Source organism: Kryptolebias marmoratus, linkage group LG9, assembly GCF_001649575.2.
Source record: "Kryptolebias marmoratus isolate JLee-2015 linkage group LG9, ASM164957v2, whole genome shotgun sequence".
NCBI lineage: Eukaryota > Metazoa > Chordata > Actinopteri > Cyprinodontiformes > Rivulidae > Kryptolebias > Kryptolebias marmoratus.
In genome coordinates this window covers 26,689,269-26,715,499 of record NC_051438.1, presented here as the reverse complement: position 1 = coordinate 26,715,499, position 26,231 = coordinate 26,689,269, and the positions used below count along the sequence as shown (strand labels likewise).

Below are 26,231 nucleotides of genomic sequence, written 5' to 3'. Positions count from 1 at the left end.
CAACACTGTCAATAACAGTTACGTCGCCTGCTTACGATCAACGTGTACGCATGTGTGCAAACAGACACTTAAAGTAGACGTTTTCATGCAAACAGATTTCTCTGCCTATACATGTCGCTTGTGCATGAGTCACACTCACGTGATGACCAGTGAGGTGGAGAAGAGTAATGTTCCTAGCAGGCCACGCCGGCAGTCTGCGTTCTTCCTCTGGCGTTGGTGCATCTCGCCACCGCAGTTGTCACAGCAGCGACACATGCAGAAGAAGAGCCCCACTATCGGCATGAGCACGGCAAACAGCAGGCCCACCGCCGCACATATGACGAAGCCTATCTCATAGTAGATGGCCTGAGGTCAGTGGAGGAAGAATGAGAGGAGACATGAGATGAAGAATGAGGGAGAGATTGTATAAGGAAACATAAGTGAGATTGTGAATGTGAAATAGAAAAGGACCACATGGTGATGAGATTAAAAACAAGGAGTTTGGGAGTGAGGGAGAGAAGAAAGGCTGCATTAATAAAACATACACAAGAGGAGAAGAAAGGATGCACATAGAGGCCAATAACATGAGCAACAATTTTTAAGATAGCTGCTTTAAAACCTCTCTATTTTTTTCTTTCAAAGGGTATTTGTGCATAAACACATTACATAATATTTTCTGCAGGGAAATCCTTTCTTTCTGATTCCTAATGCCATAAGCTAATTCAATAAGAGATCCCTTAAAAGCATTATTTTAAGAAATGCATGCCAAAACTCAAAAGTGGTGGGATGAGATCATTGTTCTCACACAGCACAAAGATGACAGCAACATGTGAGGGATGGTGGAGAACATAATCATTGGAATCTGGCCCATCTTTTTTAGCCTGCAGAGCAGGGTTTTTTTTCCAGTTTAATGAAGGAGAAATACTGCATTTCTGATAAAAACCTGCTTCAATAGGAATCAACTATGAAGCAAAAAAACCTCCACCTTTAGAAGCTCCTTTGACTGAACTTGAATTATAAAACAGATGCCACTAAACTGAGATGATTGCTTGTTTCAGACGGGCTAAAATGACGCACAACACTGAACCACTTCCAAATTATTATTATTAGCTGCAGAACTAAAAATAATGATAAATAAATAAAATGAGATTGACTTTTGCCAGTGAAAATTTTTTATTTGGTTTAGTTTATGAAAGAATTTTGAAAACATTGTTTAAAATCTAAAACATTAGTTTTGTGGTTAATAAAGAATATTGAGAATAGACTTGTAGTCTGAACTTAAATTAATGTTAAATCTTCACATATTTAGCAGGTATGCCATTTGTATTCATAAAGGGAACTTTAAATTTTTATTAAGTTTGTATTGCCTAACCCTAACCAAGTAGCTGCATGCATGGGTTTCCTCTGAATCGTCCCTAGGTGTGAGCGAGATTGTGAAAGGTTATTCGTCTCTCGTTTGTCTTTATGTGGCCCTGTGATGGACTGGAGACTGGCTCAGTGACTGCTGGAGGTAGGCACCAGCTCCCTGTGACCCAGAAAGGAGAAGAGGGTAAAGAAAATGGACGGATGGATGTCACATACACTCACCGGCCATTTTATGAGGTACACTCGTTCAGCTGCTTGTTAACACAATCAGCCAACCACATGGCAGCAACTCAATGCATTTATGCATCTACAAGTGATGAAGACAACTTGCTGAAGTTCAGACTGAGCATCAGAATGGGGAAGAAAAGGGGATTTAAGTGACTTTGAACGTGGCGTGGTTGTTGTTCTGAGTATTTCAGAAACTGCTGGGATTTTCACACACAACCATCTCTAAGGTTTACAGAGAATGGTCTGAAAAAGAGGAAATATGCACTGAGTGGCAATTGCGTGGACAAAAATGTCTTATTGATGTTAGAAGAGAATGGGCAGACAGGTTCAAGTTGATAGAAAGGGAAGAGCAGCATAAATAACCACCCATTCCAACTAAGAAGTGCAGAACATCATCTCTGAACAGAGAACAGCACTTCTGGTGCCACTTCCAGTCAGCTAAGAGCATGAAACTGAGGCTACAATACAAAATTGGACAATCAGAGATTAGAAAACTACTAATTAGTCTTATGAGTCTCAATTAATTGGAATCCAACGGCCCCCACAAGTCACCGGGTCTTAAACCAATCCGGCACTTTTGGAATGTGGTGGAATAGGAGATTCACATCATGGACGGCAACTGTGGGATTCTATCATGTCAACATGGACCAAAATCTCTGAGGAACATTTTCAACACCTTGTTGAATCTGTGCCACAAAGAATTAAGGCAGTTCTGAAGGCAAAAGTGGGTCCATACTAGTACTGAAAAGGTGTACCTAATAAAGTGGCTGGTGAGTATTTATGTAGTTTACTTATCTTTTCTTCTGGCTGGGAAAAAAAAAGAAAGATTATTTTATTTTATTTTATTTTGGCAGTATGAAATTCATTGCATTTGATTCTTTATAATTTTATTTAAATAAAATGTACAGATTAATTTTGAATAAGCAGGGTTTCACATTAGAAGACTGTGGCTTAGTGGGGGTGGAACAATGCTGACTGTTTTATGATACTTTGTGTAGGATTCTTTCTTCTTTGAGTTGTTACCGTGGAAACTTACACATCTCTCCCCAAAAAGCCTCAAAAATCTGAACTGAGATCAAATCATGACTGCATGCAGGTTCTCTGAAGACATTCACCTTCTCTTGTCATTTACCACAAGGTCCCCACTTAATTTGCTCCTGTCTAACCTGCACTCAGCATAGGGAATGGAATCTGGCAAAAGAGAATTACCTGTGAATCGAATATTCCCCTTTAGAAATCTTTGTGCAAAAGTGAATATTTCAGACAGCAGCAATGATCTACATCCATGTGTTAACATTTGGATGGCTGCATTTTAAAAAAAGCCCCAACCCAAAATGTCTTTTTCATGTTTAATGTCAAGCTAAAAAAATAAGGATGGTTGGAAAGTCACTGATAACTAAATCAAGAAAACAGATTCAGAGTGCACAGATGCTCAGAGGATGAAAAAAGGAGTTTAAATCCATGCGAGTCTTTTAAAAGCACCAATGTCAGCCTGCTGTTGAGGACGTCGTGCTTGCGTTGTCATTATGCTTCTGGGCATTGTTTTTACAGGGTGAAGCTTTAGAAAAAAGGTCAACAATGATTTTTTTTCTTCCCACCCAATCTTTTCAAGAGCCTGCAGCTCCGACTATTTTCAGACCATAGTTGTGTCTTGGCAAGTGCCCAAAAGAAAAAGGTGCCCTTCCAATTAGACCAAGCTGAATGATGGGGTGGCAGCATGTCTGAGTGATGAAGACGAAGCGTTCCTGTATCTTTGATCAGATTTAATGCCAGCAGCAGCCACAAGGCATGATGACATATCTTTATCATTTATTGTTGTGAGTCAAGCTTGTATCAAAGCTAAAAACTAAATTGGTTTTGATGTGCGTACGGAGCAGTCTTTCAATTAATTAACTGTGAGGAAAAACACAATATTATCTGTGATATGTTTAAGCTTTTAGGCTCATAAGAATTAAAAGTAACAATCATGCAAACATCAGCTGGATGCAGTCGGGAGGCTTTGGTCGAACGTAGATTACAACCACCAAAAGAGGGCAAAAGGGGACAATACTAAAAAAAATCAATATGCAATTTATTAAAGAATGAAAAAGTTTAAACTATGGTTCTCATCTATGATCTGCAAAGCATGTCTCTTTCTAAAAACATGCTTTTAAGGGACAGAGGAGTGACAGCTGAAGGGTGGGGTCAATGTTTGATGGACGACAAATAATCACTGATGTTTACAGCAAGATTGTAGCAACCTTGTATCTCCAATTTAAAAAAACAAAGACTTAGGTGGAATTGTGCGGCTGGTGAGTGAGACAGAGGGACATGGTTAGACAGGGAGATGGGTTGGACTGTAGGTCCAGCGTGCAGACTTTACCTGAAGGGTCAGCACTATGTTCTCTGGCTGAGGGAAGCCAGACGAGATGAAGAAGGCATGCAGAAGACACAGGCAATGCAGCATCAAAAGAAAGAGTAAAGCCACAAAACATAAATGTGACGAAATAAAACAAAAAAAAGACAATTTAAAGAATTCAAAGCAGCCATGCAAATCCACACTGTTGCATATTGTAGCAATGCACACATAGATGGTGATTTGCACTTGTTTAGTTTATTTGAATCTCAGTCTAAAATAATGTAGACAAAGAAAAAGGTTTTATTTTCTTTAAATAAAAAGTTTAGCTAGAAGCACAAAATCTTTTTTGGGTTGACAGTAAATGTGGCAATGCCCTGACCAATAAAAACAAAACCATAAGAGTGTTTATTACTACCATTAATCAGGAGCATAGGTTGTGAGGCTGGGCTTTCATATTTTAACTGTTTTGGCTCTCCTTCAAATCTCTGCCCTCAAACTAAAAAAACATCCTGGCATTTCTAAAACTGTGACTGCCTTTGAATACGCCGCTGCTTCTATAAATGTCCAGGACTCTACTTTAAATCCTTGCTCTTGATTCTTCTGTGTGCTAATAAACCTTTCCTCTCAGGTTACTTTCTGCTCGCTTGAGTCCATTTAAAAACAAATAACAGATTACCAGATTTAGCACTGATGTTGACGCTTGCTCCAAATGATCACTGATCAACTGACTTTAGCCGAGCAAATCTCATGAAAAAAAAGGTTTTGACTGAACATCAGAGAAATTAACTCAAACTATATTTGTAAGAAGGTAATATATCTTAGAAGAAAGTTTGGCATTAAAACTGAGTATTTCCATGAAAGCAGGAGTTATTCAGTGTTCGAGGGCAGAGTGTGGTAGTTATATGCTCCAACTTCATGAAAACAATCTGTCTCTGTTCTAAGGTAAACAATACAAAAGTATGTTACAGCAAAGAAGGCTGTTGTCCAATCCAACAAAATACAGTTTTGATTAAAAATATTTCTGAACATCCTTTTTAGAGATGTCATTCACAAAGTTTTGTGATTTATGTAAATATTTCTATATTAAAAAACAAAAACCAAAACAAAATGAAAAGTACAGCAATCAATCATTTTATCTCCAAAAATTCATCAATTCATGCCCTTACCTTTTGATACTCAGTCTGAATGGCTCCAAATTTGTCCTTTGCCAGTTTGACAATAAGATCTGTAAAAGCACAGAGGAAAAAACAAAAAAAAAACCACATGCTTTATAAAATAACTATGCATGGTGGATTCTTTCATTCAGCAACTTATCTTGCAAATTGAACACTGGCTCGCTGGAAATATGTATAATTCAAACAGGGCTGCCTCTTAAGTCACAGTTGATGTAATTTTTTTTATCAGTTTACTGTAGACAGAATACAAGAGAAGAACAGGAATATAAGGCTGTGTATCAAGACAAATATTGAGTCGAAATTAAACAGAATAACTGACAACAGGAAGGTCTTGGGTTCATATCTGAAATTTCTTTCTCTTGCTCTCTCTGTTTCTTAAACAGTTTGTTGTGCTGAAACTTGTGCTTTATTATTTACTCCTGCATGAGTAAAGGATGAAGTAAGTGAACATTGAGATGCATGAATTGCTGCAAACTGATCTTACGTTTTGCTGATAGGTGGGGGGGTGAAGAGCAGATGGGACTGGGGTTAACAAATATTCAAAGAAATATCAAATAATGTTAGTGTTTTTGCCTAAAATCCCCATCCCTATGAAAAACCTTCCAGATTAGTTTTGCATGCATGCTTGTGTGTTTCTGTTTGGCCTTGTGATAAATCTGGTGGCCTGTTCAGACTGTACCCCACTTCTGTTGACTGCAGGGACAGGATCCAGCCCCTTCATGACCCTGAACAGAACAACGTCGGTACAGGAAATCAGAGTAATCAACCTTCTTTTGAAAGAAAAAAAAAAAAGCTGCAGGTACCGGTGTGTACCACTCATGACGCGTGTTCGTGACTCGTGTTAACAAGGCCTGGTTTCAAAAGGAAGAGAACTTGCTGAGTGAATTTTACATCAGTTTTAATGCTCAAAAATAAAAATAATCCTGCCTTTCCAGAAACTCGATATCTTCTTTGTAGCCTTAATTTTAACATCAAAAACATGAAAGACTGATATCCCACTCTTATCTTTGTAATGAAACCACATTTAGGATCAGAATGTTCTCCTGCCTGTGTTCTTTCTTTCTTTTCTTTTTTTTATGGGTGGTGCTGGGGTGGTGAAACACATTGTGTTTGTAACGTACAGTGTGTTCATATCATATCATTCTGACCTGAAGGCTTCTAAAAACCCGAGCTTGCCTTTCTACCTGCCACACAAGCAGTCACAGGTTTTCTTCGGAGTTAAAACAGATATTGAATTACTGCATCTTTCTTGGAGGTGTATAAAGTAAAGGTTTAACAGACTTTGCTGGGAAATCCCTGGTTTCTGATGTCATATTTGCATTTTTGCTTTTTGTAGTTTGAAGATTAAAAGGCGTTCAGCATACAAGCTGAATTTTACCTCAGCTTTGATTTTTTGGATTTGTGCAAAAAAAAAAGTGCATATTTTAAATCCACAGCAACAGAGCCATCCTGTCATCAGAAAGTGACAAACTCATTTTAACTCTGATCTTTGCTGCTGTGACATAAGAGGGATGTAGATATATCTAATTAAATTGTTTTTTAACAGTTTATTCCCCATTTGATCACATTCTTTTAAAAAAAAGCCACAGAAACATCAGAAAGAACTGAAATCATCGGATCACCTATCAAACTGAGCTGCTGTTTTCTATTTACACCTGGAGCAGTGTTGGCTGTGACTCATGATGATGCTGACAGGAAAAAAACAAGGCTTTCGGAGGCAATGTTTCCAAAAATAAGATGCAAGAAACACAAGGGTTTTCCTTTTCTTTTTCCTGAAGAAAGATCACAGTTCGAGTTGTTGAAGAATTGATGACATGGTTCGTTTTAAACGATCACAGCGCAGAGCTCTGATCCCTGCCTCTGCTCAAAGCATAAGATTTGTATTAATGAAGATTTATCTTTCTCCCAGTTATTAGGTAAAAGAGTTTTTAATGAGTTGTATCTAACTGGGTCTATTTAAGTACTTATATTTGACAGAGAGGCCTCCTCATCCTTTTGCATTTGATTTTGTCTGGTAAACCTGCATGTTCTTTATATATTTGCAGATGTCTTCATTACTGTCTTCATTTTTTTTCCTGGCTGGATTATCCCACCAAGGTCAAGAATCACAGCTCTGCTTCTTGATAAAATTCTCCTCCTCAAAATGGCTGTTGGCATTCACCGTTGGGAGCTTCTGCCAGATGATCCATACCTTTTGCTGAAAAAGTACAGTTAGAGAAGTGGTTGCGTTCCTAATCTGACCTTGTGGTGAAAGTGTGTTTAAACTCAATTCAACCCCGAAGAATAAATACTGTAACTTTAGCAAGACGGCAAACCAAGCGCTTGGATGTCTAAACATTAAAGTATTATGTTACTAAGAAAAAGAAAGAGCTTTTGTTGTAACCTCAATAAAAATGTTGAGATGTGGTCAAAGGATGCTGATGCTTTATTCATAATATACAGTGGAGCAAATATTCAATCTCTCAAAACTCGCAAACACATCAGGATTTGACCTGCTGATTATTTTGTGAAGTTTATAAAATATTTAAAAGCCATGCATGTTTCTGCTTTTGACACAAACAGGATGTCTTCATTCTGAAGAGCATTAAGAAAGAAATAATCAGATAAAAAAAAGAAGAAAAATAAAGTTTTCTGATCAATGTCACAAAGACTGGACAAAAAAAAAAGCTTCATAAGCTTCTGTTTAATCGAATCAGCAGAGTCACTCCTATATTTCCACCTAATCTTCTCTGGGATTCTGCGCTTGTCTGATTCTGATATATTTGTTTACCTGCACAGATGATGACCAACCGTGACTCAAACTGCCACATGGTTTACGGCAGATTCAGCAGAGTTTTTTGTTTACAATAAGTGTGGACCCACATTTCAGACTTCCACTCATATCTAGAAAACTACTGGAGTAAATTACTTCAAACTGCACCATTTGATACAGTCAAGGAGAACCTTTTGTATGTTTAATGTCAGACTTTACAATAAGGACCTTTAAGGTGAGTCCTACCCAGTCTGCTAAAGACACGACGTAGTGCTGCCAAAGAAAAAAAATCAAACAAGGCTGATAATCTACAAATTAGGTTTACCCCGGCTGCAGAAACCATTTCATTAAATGCACAGAAACCCCTTGCAGTAATACTGGTAACAACATTCAGCACAGATACATTTTGGTGGACAAATGTTCAGGTATCTCCTCCTTTGGAACCAGAAAAACAGATATTTCCATGTCTTGTGGAAATATCACCGTAAAAATACTACAGGAAGGAAAAACAATAATAGTAGTAAAAAACCATAAAGAGGCAAAGAATGGACCAGTTAAGAGAAATACCATATTTTATTTCTCTCTCCATTCAGTGATTAAAAAGTGGGTTTTTTGAAGCTGGTGCCCATAGACATGCCTGAATAGATTTATAAATGACAAGACTGGTAGAAGACAGATGATTCATTTATGTTACAAAACTATTTAAACTAACCTGCAAACATGAGATGAGATAGTTCATTTGGAGTTGTGTCAGATAACCAACTCCATGCATTATGTTTTAAATGAAGAATAATAAAAAACTCAAATTATGTATTCAATCTCCAAAAGTTTTTTTTCTTCCTGATGCAAAAGCTAGTTTTTTAAAACCTCAGAGGAAATGCTAATCTCAGAGGCTTGCATATGCAATCTTGCCACATGTCAGCTCGGAAGCTAAATGCATCCAAACTATCAGTTTTTCCACACGTTTAGCTGGCAAGCAGCGGTGCAGGTTTTCAGGAACATGCCAGTCAATGCAAATTAGTTGCATAAAAACTAAATAACTAAGAGGAACGTTTTCCTGCCCTATATAGCTGGAAGAGACAAAGATCGAGTGTGAGGAATGGAGGAATGTTGCTGAAATCACAGCACACCATTGTGTGTTAAGAACTGAGTTTATACTGTAAACATACCAACAGCTGACGATGCTCCAAACAGCCGAATTAAAGGCCAAACATTCCTTGAAGGAATCCATATCGGCCACCGCCTTCCCTGCCAGAGTTTAGACTGAGATCATCTTATATTGAGAAATGACAGAATTATTGCTTTTTGGTTAAACCTTGAAAATATCATCATTTGAAATCTCACATGATCTGTCAGCTACCACAACACCACACTCAGTTAGGCCAGTAAAAGTCCACTGGATTGACCAGATATATTATAAGCACGCAGGACATGGATGGAGTTTGAAATATGATTTATGATTCATTGCAGTTCAAGCAGTCATTTGCCACTGATATCACAATGATGATAAATTTTCTAAAAATGTTAACGTCCTAATCTCAATATCTGTAAAATTCACTGATGTATAGCTATTAAAATTCATCCAGTGGCTCATGAGATATTTTGCTGACAAACAGACAAATTTAATCAGTCTCAGCTACTACCACACCGGATTTGAGCTCAATATCTGTAAAACTGGCTGACCTGTAGACGTTTTTGAATGTGACCAATCCCAAAAAGTGAATAAGTTGTAGAAGTCCATCTAATAAATATCTTCTGAGAGTTTCGTTCCAATCTGTTCAATGGTCCATGAGATATTGTGCTAACAGAACATATAAACCAATATAAACACAAGTGAAAACATTATTGCCACTTTGCCTTCAACAGAAGGCAATAATTAAGAAAAAATAAACAGCAATAAGTCAGACTTCTCTACCTTGTTTAAATAGAATAAAACACAACAAAAAGATCAATTTGATTTAACTTGAAACACAGGAGAGCAGTGATGTATGAGAAGAGAACAAACAGGAGAAAAATCCTAATGAGAGGCGAAAACTGGAAGATAAAAGAATGAAGAGCAGCTCAAAGAGGCAGTGATCCAGGCTTTGGTTCTTGTGAGGAGCATCTAATCCCCCTCCATGAACAAAAAGCTGACTTAATGTTTGTTTGCACCCACATTAACTCTTCTCTTCAGCGTCATTTAAAAAGCACATAAATGCACTTGGTCTTTAAGCTCTTCAAACAAACCCTGATGTCATGTAGACAACATGTTCGTATGCTGTTTTATACTACATTAAAATGGACGACACACATCACTGTAAATGTTTCAGCAGTGTGAGCTCCAAACAAACTTGAGGAAGAACGTTCCAAACAGATTTAATGAAGCTTCGCAAGCAGCCGAACCTGAGGAGATGAATTTTTCATCACTTTCATTCGACGGGAGTCACCAATCCAGAGGAATCCAGCAGCTCTTCCTGTCGGCTCCTCGCTGTTAGAGCAGCAGAGGAAAAAAAAAACTGGACAGCCATCATCAGTGGGGCTTCTCAGTACTGAACACGTTCCTGGACCAGAACTTTGTTCACAGCAGGGCGGACTTGTTAGTTATGCAGGTTCAGTACCTCATTTGGCTTTTCAGCAACAATCTAAAGTTAACTAGATAAGAGCTGCTCGGCCCAAATGTGATTCAGGACTTTTAAAAAGATGATCGAGACGGAAAGACGCTGAAATAATTCAGACTATTTTCCCACCTCTGGTCACCGCAGGTAAAACTCTATGAAAAGATATAAAATAATCTTTTTTGCTCTCTACTGCATATCAGAATCTACAAAAATCTGTTTTTCTTGCAGGTGGGTGACATTATAAACTTGTTTTATCAGCACCAATTGGAGATTGAGGGTTCAATTAAATTTAAAGGCTCCTAACATTTTGCAATAACTACAAATTTTAATACAATTGATTGTGCTTACTTTAGACACAGTATTGATGTCATTTTGTAGAAAAGCTGAGACATGAAGACCAAACAGAAACATGGAAAATGTGGAGTTTAATTTGGTGAAGAAATTATGATCAGACTAAAGTTGATGTAAAACTTAAAGGCTTCTCAAATCCATATTGATTGAAAGTTGATACTATGTGCAGTCACTTTACCATTAGATCATTTGCTAATTAAAGTAACACAAAAGGAAAACAGCCAAGCTGGCTGTGTGTTAATCCCACCAGGAACCGTGACGGGTGTCTATAGATAAAAAGTGATTAGTGTCGTGGATTAAATGGTCAATGAGAAGAGTTCAAGCCTGCATCTTCAGGGACTGAGTACAATAAACACCAAGTTGTTCTGAGCAGTGATGAGAGGACTTTCAGCAGAGAACCAAACCCAATGTTGACACAACTAAACTACCATCTCTCCCACATGCTGCGTTTCATGTAAGAAAACATCAAACAGAAAACACAAATTACTGTCTTGGGTTCAAATCCAAACCAGCTAAGGTCATCACACTCCTCATAATAAATCTAATATCACTGTTTTACGTTTTGTTTTGTCAGATGAACAACTCCAGCTGACTGTAGAGACAGAAGCACAGGAGCTATAGGGATTCACAGCAAACCTTTCTGTAAATACTTACTCCTCTTCACTCAGATAATTGCTTTCAACTTAGAATTTGTGTCACTGTTACATATTTTTTCTATTTGCTGAATGTATTTAGTAAAAAACGCTTTAAAAAAACACAAGATTGAATGATGGAAGTCAGAGAACTTGAACTGAAACAGTTTATTTTAACGAAACAAAACCAACGGCAACGCCGAAGCAGGAAATTCAAGCATAAATTCAAAATATAAATCTAACGGCTAAAAACTGAGCTCTACAAAAATGACAGACGACACTAAACTTCAACAAAATATTTAAAGCATATGTGTAAAAGAAAGACTGACTATATATAAAATAATAATAATAACAATAAATAAAATCAAAAACTAAACAAAAAACTAAAACTAAAAAACAAAACTAAAAACGGCCTGGCTACGTATTCAAAGGTTATGTTGTCTTTAGTTACAATTCAGTCATATATGAATTCAAAACTTCAACCCAGACACATTAAAGTTCTCTGTGAAGTTTCTATTTTAATTAAACTATTGTCTTGGACTGCTGAGGTCATTAACTTTGGGAATTATCTCACTGGGCTGCGACTAGCTCACCAACAACATTCACAAGAGAGTCTCAGGAATGTCTTCAGGCGTTTGTTGGGTCACAGAGGCTCACAGTTTTGTTCCTTGGATTTCAAACATTATCAAAACATTTATGTGAAAACTTTTCCTTCAAACTGGCCGGAGTCACCGAGGGTGTCTCCAACCCGTCTCAAAGGCACAACAGCTGAAGTTTGACACCTGCAGGAGAGCTCTAAGGATCTCACCGGTGATAAATAATTATAGACTTCAAATCTGCTCGTCTTCATTTCGAAAGTGTACTCCAGCAGATTGAATCATAAACGTGGGGGCACAAAGCAGGATGAGGCGGGTATGATGTGGGTGGAGCTGGGCATGAAAATAAAATACACTGCCAAGAATAGTTTTGGAAGCCGTGCACACAAAATAAGCCATGATTTTCAAAGATTGGCCCAGCATAACGCGGCCACATGGCTCACCGGTCTGTTGGCTTCAGTGAGACTGCAACAAATATTTGTTCATCTTCATCACCAACTAGTCTCCTACAGTCCCAGCCTGATGAGGCACTACCTTCAGGTTTTGTGCAAAAGTATGCAAGTTTAGTCATTTTGTAATTTTAGTAAACAATAAAAAACCGTTTTAAAAACTAAAATGAGTGTTGTCCATTCACAGTAAGGGCTGTCAGTGTTTGATTTTACACCATCAGTAGTTTTCAGAGTGGGATGGAAACACAGGCTGACCAACAGGAAATCCAGAGTCTCAAACAGAATCAGCTTTTCAGAAACATCATGCAACACCGAGTCAATAAAAAGTCAATAACTATGTTCCTGTAGGAGGTGAATGACTTTTTTCTGTTCTCAATAAAAAAAAATAAAAGCTTCAGTTGCCTGGTGGGGTTGAGTCACTGTAAATAAAATATTTCTTACCGTGCATGAAAGTTTTCTCCACAGTTATTTTATTTCCTAAACAGCTTTGACATTAATAGTCTTGTCAAGTTGTAAGTTTAGACCCTGCCTGGAAAACTCATCTTTCTTTTTTCCCCCTCGAAATACAGAATCCAGTCTTTTTTGTTTTAGTAAATATAAATTAAAGACATTGGCAACAACAATAAAAAAAACAATTTCACAAAAAAAAAAAACATGACAGCAGAGCAAACATCAACCATTTATCAGACGCTGTTGGTGCTGCTGACATGAATATTTAAGTTTATTTACATATATTTTAAATTATTCTGCATAAGCTAAACAGACTGTGAAAGCTGAAGAGGCAGAAAGAAAAAAGAACACACACACACACACATACAAGAACAAAAGAAAACAATGTGAAGGAGTCTAAGAAAGACAGAAATGAACAACAAGAAAAAGTTTGTTAGACGTGAAAAGATGCCATTTGATTTACTTGAGCTGGTAAGATAGAGCCAAGAGTTGTGTGTATTTAGTAGGATTTAATGTTGGCAGCACAGTTGGCAGAATTTATATAAAAACATAAAAAAAGAGAGGAAATAAAATGTAATCAAGTTGCTCCAAAAGCCACCAGTGGAATAAACAGAAGTGTAATATTCCTCCTGTTAAGCTGTAGCGGTCATGTGTGACAACAGCCATTACTAACAGGCTTATTAAAAAAATAAATAAAGTGAGACTCTTTTATTCCACAGAACTCCATTCAGCTCTGCGCTGCTTGTAAGGAGAACCGTGCAACAAAGAAGGCGCCCAGTTGGTGCCGGCGACGTTGAATCTTTCTCACACTTATCAGAGGACGGACACACACACACACACACACACACACACGAGAAGGAGATTTGTGTCAAGCATTATATTAAGCAGGAGTTGTAACACTAACACAAACAGGGAACTCTGCTTGGCTCTCATTTTTTCTCCCTGCTGCAGGAAAACAGCTTTTCTCATTCTGTGTGTATTAGATGCAGACAGCTCCACGGTTTCTGTTCATTGTCCGAGCGACTGCCAGCGCTCCTCATTCCTGACTTCCTGGAGGAAATCTAACATGATCAGGAATCTCCAGTACCTGCTGCACACACATCTGTTGAAGCTGTTTGCTCTTTAAGGCCATGTTTTGTTTGTTTGCTTCCTGGTTTTATGAACGCTGATTCAAGCATTAACTCTTGTTTTCCTGTTTTTATTTTTCCACAGATTTTCTTGCAGTCTTCTGCATACTTTGTGATATTTTAGCCATTCATACACGGAAATGTTCAGCTCATTCCGGAGATGGGTGCTGTGACTTTTGGTTTTTGTAACTTAAAAACTTCGATATAATAAATATTTAATTTTATTTACAAATATTTCTCCCATAGAAATACATAAAGATCTCTTCAATTCCTTCTAAATCGTTGTTCTCTTTGAAATCTTTTTCAGCATGTTAGGTCTATTGTCTCCTTCTGCTACTTTTAGCTCTTAGCTAGCATTTTGCTACATTTAGTTAGCATTTTTCTGCTCTTGGCTTTTATCTAGTCTTCTGCTCGTTTTAGCTTTAACTCAGTTCCAGCAGTCATTCAGCACATTTTCAGAGAAAATGTAATTTTTCTCATTGATAAAACAGAACTCGTTCATGAGCCGAATTATTCTTTCTTTCTGAGGCAGGTCCTGTCAATGATGGTTTGATATCACAAACAAGGCTTTTCCCAAAGTGCAGCTGAAGGTATCAATAAAAGAAGGTGCTAAAAGCCTGCAAGGCGCAGCTCTTCATCCTTCTACCTGTTGCTATGCAACAAAGTGTTCTCTGTATTTTTAGATAATAGCCGCGGCATACCTGTGTTCTACGAGAAAGTGCAACATAAAGGCAATAGCCAGACTGTGAAAAAACAAGAAATGTTGCTGCAAGGATCATAGCTGGCTTTAAATCCAGGATTTACATGGTATTAGAGGAAGGGTTGGCAACTTATGCTTTTTCTTTTTTTTTTACATAATGGTGTTAACAACACACCCTCTCCTTCCTCAAGACCAACAGTTTCCAACTAATAACAAAAGGAAATAAACAGATCATCACATACAAGTTTTTGTTATATCTAAATATTGAGAAAGTAGAGCTGACTTTTAAATGATTGACAAAAAATAAATAGTTTGGATGTTTTCAGTATTATTAGACAGAAAATAGTCAAACTGTAAAATAATGAGAATAATTCTGTCATCCTCTACCTCAGGAATAATAAATAATAAGCAATCATGATAAGGGATAAAATATATTATCTTAACTACACCTTTGTCATGGTAAAACATCTAATTTTCTCTCTTTATTTGCAGATGTCCTTAAAGCTGCTAAAGTTGTATTTATCCATGAAATATTCCTTGCCTGTGGATGGACTTGTTTGGAAGAGACACATTTTTGTTCTCTTCTCTAAACCAGACAGTGAAAGTTAATTAGATGAACTTCTACTGTTTGACTCTTAGAAGCCACTGTTAAATCTGTAAAAATGTTGAATTTGTCATACAGAGCAGATTCACAAACCACCAAACTTTCTCTCATGAGAAGCTTCAGGACAAAGCTGCTGCAGAGGAGTTCATCTGAGATTTGAGCTGGATAACAGCACCTTAAATAAATATTTCCCATAAATCTGCTACGATCACACAAATCAATATTAACTGTTTGAAGGACTCTGGGGGAGACGGACCTTCACAAACTGATGCAGGGGGAGGAGGGGAATAAGAAGAAGGTCAAAATGTTGTGTGTTTGTGAAATACAAGAAAGGGGAATAGATGAAACCGTGCAGGAGAAATTTGCATTTTTCTTCCCCCCCGACTGCCCTCAAATTAGTTGATTTTCAAATAATATTACAACTGTAGTCCTTCTGTTGACCTTGAAACAACAAAAAAAGAGAAAATTTTGATATATTTTTGAAGTGATAACTAAAATTTCATGCAATCAAAGTAAATATTTATGTAGATGTAAATGAACAAGACACTTTATCTAAGAAAATCCAGCAAAAATATAAAACACTGACGCTGTGTTTTCTGTTATTTGCCAAAGATGCTGCAGTGCTGTCAACTTTTACAGCTTCACTGAATCAACCTGAATGTCACAGGTGAACTAATGAGTGAGAAAATATTAAACCAACCTTTAAAAAGCACCAAAATGGTTTTTAGAGTTTATTTATTCCCATTTTATTTTGTAAATGTTTTCTTTTAAATTGCAGAATTGTGACATTTAACTGAGCTGGATCAGGTAAAGAAAAACAAGCGTGTGTGTGAGTGTGTGTGTGTGTGTCTTGAGGGCTGACTGTTCATGTCAGAGCTTACTTCCCATGAGCTTGGTTGAAAAACACCTCCACACCGGATAAACACTCAGTTCTGTTACCATAGAATCTGTAACTATGGAGAGACAATCTGACGTTTCTTCACCGGAGAGGACACGCACAATAAAAACTACTAAGTGAAGAGGCATTTAATTTAAAGCTGTCCAGTTTTAGTAACAATGTTCCCACCAACACTGTGTGGAGATTTAAACGGAGCTGAAAGTGTGCCTTTTCTTTTAATTTCAAAAATAGTATTAATAAAAAAAGCATTAGTTAAACTTGAGGACTTAACCCGCCGCAGGAACATTTTTTCCTCACATTTTTTTTCCTGTGGCTTAAGTCATGACTTTTTGACAGATCCTGATGCTGCTATCTTGATGAATTAAGTTTTCCATCCGTTCACTCACAGTTGGTGCATGAGTGTGTGGAACAGCTGAGACGCTTGGCTTCGAAAGCAGCTGGAGCTCCACTTAATGTTGTTTTCACAGATGAAGCCATGTGTAAGAAACACACAAAGAAACGTCTTCTTTGACGCGCTCTCAAATAAACTTTCATGCTCGGATTTAGTTTCTGCAATATGCTTGTGTAAAAACTGCACATTAATTAGTGTCAAACTTAACAGCTTCTCCTCACGTGGAAGTCACACTGATGGGTAGAAACAGGGTGTGTGTGTGTGTACACACAATCACAAGACAAAAATAAGTCTGGGAGGCATGGCAACAGAACAGACAATAATAAAACCATGTTATATATTGAGACTCAATGTAATCTAGTCTGCACAAAGATTTGTTTCCATTAAGTGAGTCTGACACCCATATAGATGCAGAGAACATCATAGTTTAAGTTCTGTAATTATTATAAATACCAGCACTGCAAAAATCTCATATTTTGACATTTAACTGAGACGTTAAAGAAATAATGCTAATTGTTTCTCAAATTCTCATCATAACGGCACGTGCTCTCAAAATGATGCTGAGTTTAAAACAGGCCTGGATTCACCAAAAGACTGTTTAGATTTTGCAGCCACAAACTAGGATTTTGTTTATGTTTAGGCACTTTTGGTTTACAAAAGGAGAAATGTGCCTCGACTTGTGCTGCCAAACAAACAGTGTCTTTCTGTGGTGTTTGTTTGCCCACATTTAAAAGAAGGATTATGCATTTAAAGGAAAACCTGCACATGCTAATGTAAATTACTGCCTGGGCTAAAAGCATCAGATCCTCGAAGACCAGCATCAGATCAACTTGTCCTGAAAATGGATGGCTCTGGACCATCAGGCTCATACCTGGCAATCTCCAGCCTAGACCAAGATGAGTTGGATGCAGTAGGTGCAGATTACTCAGTGCAAATATTCAAACAAGAGCTTTTAAGGCCTGTTTTCCCTCTTCACAAAAACAGGTCAGAAAAAAGTATAAATAATCTTATCACCTTGCAGTTTCTGTTTTACATTCAAAATACAAAACGTGATTATAGAACCGTTCAGCTGATGGTGCTGAATATCCAGAGGTTAACAATTATAGCCCAAAGAAATGATCTTGGGGGACAATTATTAATTAATTTTTTCACTAAATCTTAAGTTAATTACCATTCTGGGCACGTGCTTATTTAACCTTAACTACATCCACAGGTTAGAGTAAAGAGGCGAGTCTGTGGTTGGTTCTGTTTGGACTGCTGCAGGGCCAAGAGGATTGACACAGAACAAGTAAACAACACCCCAGATTACAATCAGCTAATCAAGGCTAAAACCCTGCTGCAAAGGTGACAGGGACAGACAGGAAGGGTGACCTGCACAGTGTGGAGGCTGACCAATCACAGCCTCCAGATCTCAACACCCACCTGCTGACAGATAGCAGAAGAGAAACAAACACATCTCTTCTGCTGTGACCCACACATCAGCACTATTCAGAACTTGCTGCCATAATTACCATGTGGGCGGATTCACATTTTATGCATTGTATAACCTTGAATTTAATGTTCACTCAGAACAATGTGGATAAAATTTATGAGTGTAATGGGTGCAACACTGACAGACAAATACTTATTTATGTTTCAGCTTTTAAGAGCTTGATCATCACTGCAGCTGAGCGACTTGGATGGAGTTTAACCTCAGGTCGTTTCATGGCAGAGCTTTACGTTAACAATAACATTTTTATAAATTAGAGACATTTTATCACTGTCAGCTTTTAGCTTTAGAGACAAGCGTGCAAGGAAACATGCTTGAAAGAACTAACACTTTTTTATATCTTAAAATAATTTGATTTTACACTAGATAGGACCATTCGACCATTAGAATCCCATTTCTGGAAAACTGCATGTACAACCTCAATCCCAGAAATGTTAGGATGTTGTGTAAAATGTCTTTAAAACACAGAGATTTCTCCCAACTCTAAAAATTTTTTTGAAGGTATTATAAACTGCAGATGATGAGATATTCAGAGTTTGTTCTTGAGGAAAAGTATTCTGAAATCGATCCACTACTTTAAGATGAAGTTTGTTGCAGACTGGTGAACCTCTGCCCATCTTTACTTCTGACAGATTCCAGCCTTTCTAAAATGCTTGTTTTATCCCCAGTCCTCTGACTGACCTGTTGCCAGTTAACCAATTTTGTTGCAAAATGCTCCTCCAGCTGTTTCTTATTCATACCACATATTTTTAATCTTTTGTTGACCCTGGAGAAACATTTTTAAGACGTGTTGCTGCTATAAAATTCTAAATGACTTTGTTTTCCTTTTCAGAAAATAGTAGTTAAACATTTGATATGTTCACTATGTTCCACTGTGAGTAAATTATGCATTTATGAGAATTGCAGACTCTGGTATGATTTACATTTTACACAACACACAAACATTTTTGGAATTGAGGTTGCAAAAACCTGGACTTTTCTGACTTTTCTCCCATGAAAAGTTGTACATTTTTGGAAAATTGTGCAAATGAAACGGATCTCCAACAGGATCACCTCAGGATTAGAGCTGCTTCCTTTGCCGGAGCGTTGTGGACAAACAGCTTGTTGGTTTAAGATGAGCTGAGTTCGGCTCTGAGTCGCCACACAGCCCAGTTCCTGTGGCACATCCCCTGCAGTGAAGCTACAAGGACCTTATGAAGGGTTTAACGAGAAGCAGCAGGATTCAATGAAGAACTGGACTGTTGAGAGTAAAGTCATCATATGTGGCTTTGGCAGGTTGACCACTCATCTCGGCACATCTGCAGTCACATACAGCTCATCCCATCCGCAGAGTTGATTCGAAGTGGGCTCTACTGCTCCCACCAATGAAGTGGAACAAAGCGGCACAGAATGCATGACTTGCCATTTATTTAGCCGGCCTGAGCCTTTTGCTTCGTCTCAGCCTCGCCTCTCCTGCTTGCTTCCCCAGCCTGACCCAAATATGACGCTCCCGAATGAAACAAGGCTTCAGCAGCACCCAAGGAAGTGACGGCTTTTTCTCTAACACACTCTTCATTTATTTCTGCTCGATTCTTTAAATTTGCTGCAATGGTTTTTTGAACTGCTTTGATTTTTGATCTGTGCTTTCATTTTGTTGTAGTTCTCACCTCTCTGCCAGACAGCAGCAAGCTGAAGCTGATGGCGGCGTTATTATATTATCTTAAAATGTCTCCGATGATCAACTTATCTTAATGCAAGAGCTCTTATCTCTCCTGACTCTTTCTAACGTGGCAGCCTTCAGTGGAGTAAGCTTTTCGAATGAGATCACTTTTTTCTTATAAGCCGAAAGCTGATTCTGAGTATTGATCGTCCCTTTTTCTTTCACACTGCAGACATCAAGTCTACACTCAGTGGCTTTCCACTTTAAAACAGGTTACACTGTGACAAACTCATATAGTCCAGTTTTAAATCAACAATTACAATCAGTTTCTGTGTTTATAAAATTATCTAATAAAGCTTAAATGATCAATCGGAAGCTCTTGCTGAGTAACCAAACTCTGTGCTGACAAAGACTGACACACGGTCACAACAGGAGGTCTCAGAACCAGGATATCAACTCATCTCAGATTTCTTTTGAACAGAGAAAACACAGAAAACTGTAACTTCTAGAGTTAGAAGCCAATAATTAGCCTCTGCTACATAAATGGAATTTATATAAGTGAGATGAACATTTTAATGCAGATTTAAATTTATTCTGCTTCACTTTAAATCTAAGATTGCTTAAAAAAATGGAATTACTTCAACTGTTTTCTTGTAATGTTGCAAGTTTTGGCTGGTTATTTGGGGGCAGACAACATTTATCGCAAAGATATCATTCCAACAATAAATTAAAAAAAAAAGGCACTGACATTAATGCTCTTATTATATTCAAACAATAAATACAAAGGGAGGAGAACAAGAAAAAAAAGACGGCTGTATGAACAGCGTTATCAGCATATAGTTTCCTTTTACATCTACTGTATCCAGGAAACTGTTGTGCCCGTCTATTCTACAAACACAAAGCTAAATCTCTGGTTTGAAGATGAAATCAGGTCGAGCTTCATTTTATCAGCCTTTATGAGAACTGATCCCAGACATGTGGGTTCATTTCAATCAACATTTAGCTGAAAGTTGAGTCACCGGCCTGTAAATACAGAAGGAAATGAAACTGCAGGACAGAATTATTCTTTGTGTCGAATTAATGCAAGTTGTGTTCAATCAGGTTTCAAGTATTCATCTCAAGAGGGTAGAAAGGAAAAAAAAACACTCTATAAAACCCTGTGTACATATTTGATTTTATAAATCTTAATCATCAAGAAATTGCCCATCCTCAAACCTGACTTCTTCATTTTTAACCATCAAAGGATGTGAACATGTCCCTACTTTGTCATTTGCACATCAAAAGATCACTTGTGCCTTTACTAATAGACCCGACAGTGAATGCAGCAAAGCTGAGACACAAACAAATGTGACATGTGAGTGGGATGTGTGTATTTTGGGTCATTCAGTCTTGCGTAGAGATGATCAGGAAGTAGACACAGATGCACAGATGGACTGTGATATGTTTACAGTTTTTACAAACAGCCTTTGGAAACTGAAAGTGGCTCATGAGACTGTGATCATCTGCTGGCAGACAAACAAAACCATCTCCATTTATGCCTTCTTTTCTTGAAATCACTTCTTCAACACCACAGGAGCACTCATTCATAGATAATCCCATTGCACGTGATTAGAATCAGTTTTTCAGTGTGCAAATCTACAGACTACTGTATATTATTGTATTTAGGTAAATTTAGTTTAGTTTCATCTTTTTGGTTGCTTCCTTTTTCACTGTCAGCCTTAAATTGTTTCAAAAACATGTACACATGGTCTGAGGTTAACACATTCTAATATTTTCTCCATTTAGAAAAATCTGTATGCAAGAAAAGTTGTTTTTATGTGTGTGTGTGTGTGTGTGTGTGTGTGTGTGTACACATTATTTCTACAAATCTGGCTCCAAATCCAAGTCTACTATGACTCCCAAACAGCAGAAATAATCATGATCAGATCCCAAACTAAGGAATTTAGAATTTTACTTCACAAACTAACTAGCCACCATTCAGTCCCTTTTAGCTACCATTTTCCTACTTTTAGATTTTAGCTACTGTTCTGCTACTTTTAGCTGTCTGTTATGGTCCTTTTTGATTCTGAATAGTACTATTTAAACAGATTCCACAGATTCTGAGAGACTGTTCAGAGGATCTGATCGTTGTAAATCTAAGACTTTGGAGGGATCATCAAAGCCTCTGATGGGTGTTTTTGCTGCTGGGAAAATCTCTAATGAGGAAAATGTTCATCTAGACGAGAAAGAAATCCCAACTCTTTTTTTGTTCCGACAGCCCTCTCTCTGTCGTAACATCACCATGGCGGGGTCAGCAGTGGTCCAGTGCTCACACATTCACTATTTTGCTCAAGGACACTTCAACCGAGCAGATGTTTACTGTCGAGGGGCTCGGGCTGCAACCTTCCATTTGAAGGACGCTCTCTTTATTCACTTCAACAGCACACTGTTGTCTGACACGGCCTGCAGCAGCCAGTCATCTTCGTGTGCTTCGAACAACCTGTAGGCGCTCAGTTTATTTTCCAGCTCAGGCTTTTATTTGAGCTTTTTGGGTTCAGATAAATTAAACCCTGGAGAGCGAGACAGCCTCAGCTGGATTCAAGGTCAGAACACTGCAACCAAACAAAGCAGAAATCCCAACAACCTCAGCTCCTCATTACAAGTCTCTATATACAAAAACACTGTACTTGTTACAGTTCAGCTACAACACACTGAAAATGTTCACAGCTGCAGTTGAGATCTGGAGCAAACTAAAAAATATATAAAACAATTTTAATAAATCATGAAACATCACAAGTGATCTACTTTCCTGTCTTCAGGGAGACTCTTGTCAGGGAGACATCAGGTTTTTTTTCTGATCACAGTAATCAAAACAGTTTTCCTACAATCACTTCTCTGCTGCACCAACAGTGTTACACAGCGATTATCTGACAAAGAGCCTCTGATCCGGTATGTGTGTGTGTGTGTGTGTGTGCTGGTGTGTGTTGATTAGCATGTGGGTGGAGGCGGAGGAGGCAGGGACGCATCAAGATCACTTCTGGACTTTTTCGCAGCCAAAAAAAAACCAACAGAAAAATGTTAATAAATGCATATCATTGCTCATTTGTTGAATGTGGGTGTCCATGTTACGTGTATGTTGCTTCTTTTTTCCACCTCCTACAAGCTTTAAACAGTTTGATGAAAGTCAGTCGACTAAAGCCTTCACGAGGTTACAAAGATTATTCATTAAAGTTAAACATCATGCTGATTGTTAACGTGATGCTTCCTAAACACCAACATACGGTCATTATTTTCTGTTTGAACTGACTTATATCCTCAAAAACCTAAAGATTAACTGTTGCCTTTAGTAACCACTTAATTCAGGAATAAATTGGTAATTTAATGTCAGAGTTCCTAAAAAAATGCTGTGTTTAAAAGTTTAAAACTTACAGTTAGTCTTCAACAACAAAAAGAGAAATATTTGATAATATTAATGAAACTGTTGCAGTTACTTCTGGATCTTATTGCTACACAATTTAAAGCAGTCAAGTGACCTTAGAAAAAGTCAGTTTTACAGATATTGTGGTAAATTTGGATGAGAGTCATCCTCAGCAGCTCTCAACAGATCATGCATTAGTCATTAACAAAGTTTGATCAAAACCAATGCAACACCATCATTTTTCCAACACAAGATGATTTTATATTAAATCTCTGGAATGAAAGGCGGTGAGCAATATGCATTCCTTCAAGGAATGCTAGAAAAATAATTGTTTTAAACTCTGTCCCCAAGAAGCAGCAGGTGAAGCTTTCATAGCATCAGTGATGAACAAATATATTATTATTCCAGAAAGCTGAAAGCTGATACTGTTCGAAGATCTGGCTTCTATTTGGTGGTGAAGAAAGGAGAGAAGACTCGGTTGTTAAACCGTGCACATGTGGGTCAAGTGCTGGTTAATCTGTCATTCACCGCCTAGCTAAGCTCAGAGAGGAACATCACAGAAACACCGAGAAGGGAAATACATCCACAAGTAATGGATACATGCTGGAACCAAATTATCTCAAAATGATCCGTTTTCACCAAACTGTGCAGAAAACGTTTGTACCAACCAAACTAAACACTCTGTCCTTTGACTTCAAATAAAGAAATACACTCAATCAGGCTGTTGGTTGCATTTAAAGAAAAAAAAACATGTGATGCTATAAAATTTTTAACATAGATAATCTATTGAGTGTGTTTGTTTTTAAAAGTCTACATATATTTATTTTTAGACCTTTCAGCACTGGTAACATGTTTTATTGTCTCACTCAGACACGGTTGGGTTGGATCTGGTGACCCAGCCTACCACAGCTCCAGGTTTTCAATCCGCACCATCTCCAGCCACAAACCACCGGAGTGAAAACTTCTGTATTTGCAAATCTTTCTCTTGGCTTGTCAAATCAATTTTTCCTCAGACTTACAGCTGCATGCTCCAACAAATCACACAGAAATGACAAGCTGTGAATTTCCCAGAGGTTTCCAGGATCTACTCTTCCTAACAGCCCAGACAGGCTGCAGGATTTAGAAGTCCAAGGCTCCGCAAGAAGAAGACTCCTGCTTACACGATGAGCCTCCAAACTAAACAAAGACATTAACAGACTCCACATGCTGTGCATCTTTTAATGACTGCAGTCATGAATTAAGTAAACTTCATTGAGCAGCGGTCTGTCTGTCTACTCCACAGGATAACACTAGGACCCCCCCGGAAAGCTGGTGACAAACTGGAATCTAAAAGACCAAGAACATATGGCGCCTGGGTTTATGGGATTAATCAATTAACAAGGTGACTTGGAGAGCTCCTAATCTGCAAAATGTTCCAATGCAGGCTGGACACAGGCTGTAGTGGAGGGGAGCTGCATCTTCTGAGGATCCGCTTCCCAATTAAACACAAACCTCTGCTAAGCAGTCAGGTCTGAAAGTAAATCCAGGTTTGGGAAGGGTTTCTGAAGCAGATCCAACTAAATCATTCACACGCTACTTAAAATGGAGCAAAGTGGCCACTGACGGCCTGATGCTGCCAAGAAGAGGCGCATTAATTGCGATCATCCTGACACAGACTGCGCTGCAGGCATAAACACCACCTTCACATGCACTGCTCTGCAAGGAAACACAACGTGGACGGGCAAGACACACAAACTGGCTACACACAAAGACTGTATATGGAGCTCCTTCAGTGACTGTTTTACCTGCATGATGGACGGCAGATTGTCATGTATAGCCTAAAGCTGCATGCGTTTAGCATATTTTTAGTATTATTTTAGAGCAAAGGCTAAGGAAAACTATCACACCACATCCTTTGAGTCTGAGGGATGCGGTCCCTCACACCAAGTCTCCAAGTGCAGATCATGGTCAAACCTCATCCAGTCCTCAGAGACGGACACTGGGACCTCGCTCTTTGGGACGGAGGCAGTCAGGAACATTTGGCTGTATGTTTACTGACAATCCAAGTCCAGATTACTGGGACTGATTTACCCAGGCGATGGGAGGATGTGCCGTGTGTGAGGTCCAAGGAGAGCGACGGACGAGAAAATGGACGTCTACCTATCCTCACTCTGTCCTGAACATCGTAGTGTCCTTGTCACTTAGTTCACCTGTTTTTTTGGATCTTGTCTACACCTGGCTGGGACATGTTGCTGACTCACCAGTCTTCACTTCTGTGTCTTCACTCAGACGAAACAAACCTCTGGTAAGAACTACAGGAATCAACAAGATACCTGGAAAATATTATCCTATTATTTATTTTTTTAACCAAAGGCGATGTTCCGTTTGTTTACATGGAGGGAGTGGACTGAAAACTTGGACAGGAACCAGCTGACAGGGAAGACTTAAAGCCAGTGTCCCCAGTGAACTCTACAGCAAAACTACAGCAAGGCAGCTTGCAGCTCTTCTGGCTATACTTCCTGTTGTTTAACTATATTTTCTCTTTAGTGCCACCTACAGTTCAGGAGGAGAACTGCAGCATCGCCTTGGTAAACACCAACAAACACAAATGTGATTAAATCAGTGTGAATCACCTCATACTCCAGGACACTAAGGTTAACCTACATTTTATTCTTAATAATATAGAAGATACATTGTGTTGCCCACTGCTGAGTTACAAAAAGTCCTAAACACATCTGCTGCTGGCGGGTTTATTCACTTTGTACTAGGCATAAGTTTATGTGTATGGTTTACTAATTGTGTGTCTTGTTTTATAAAAGTGTTTTGCAATTTTAAGACAAGACCTGTTTGTGAGTGGCCATTTATTTTATTATGTAGTAAGTAGTTTGTCTAATAATTGATAAAGAACCATTTATTTGCTTTGTTGTGTTACATTATAGAATCTCAGTGTGTTGAGTTGATTCAAATCACATCATAATTAGGAGATTAGTTGTATCATGGTATCAGTTTGCTGCCCATGTATCTTAAAGGAATCAGAGAATGTTGTCCACAGACCACAGATGCCCAACCCTAGTTTCTACAAAACCAGGCTGAAG

The 26,231-nt window shown here is 38.2% G+C and overlaps 1 protein-coding gene across 14 annotated transcripts in view; it reads right to left on the bottom strand.

The window, feature by feature from the left end:
* The window catches only part of prom1a (prominin 1a), a 65,078-nt gene that overhangs the window by 38,118 nt on the left and 729 nt on the right, over window positions 1-26,231 (bottom strand). For 11 of the 14 annotated variants that reach the window (XM_017417501.3, XM_025006191.2, XM_025006189.2 and 8 more), the window contains exons 2-4: window positions 5,077-5,135; window positions 3,935-3,961; window positions 140-345 (exon numbers count right to left, since the gene is read on the bottom strand). In XM_017417501.3, coding sequence (XP_017272990.1) covers window positions 140-345; window positions 3,935-3,961; window positions 5,077-5,135 — 292 coding nt within the window. The remainder of the gene's footprint in view (window positions 1-139; window positions 346-3,934; window positions 3,962-5,076; window positions 5,136-26,231) is intronic. The other 3 variants (XM_017417504.3, XM_017417510.3, XM_025006198.2) reach the window with 1 other exon arrangement.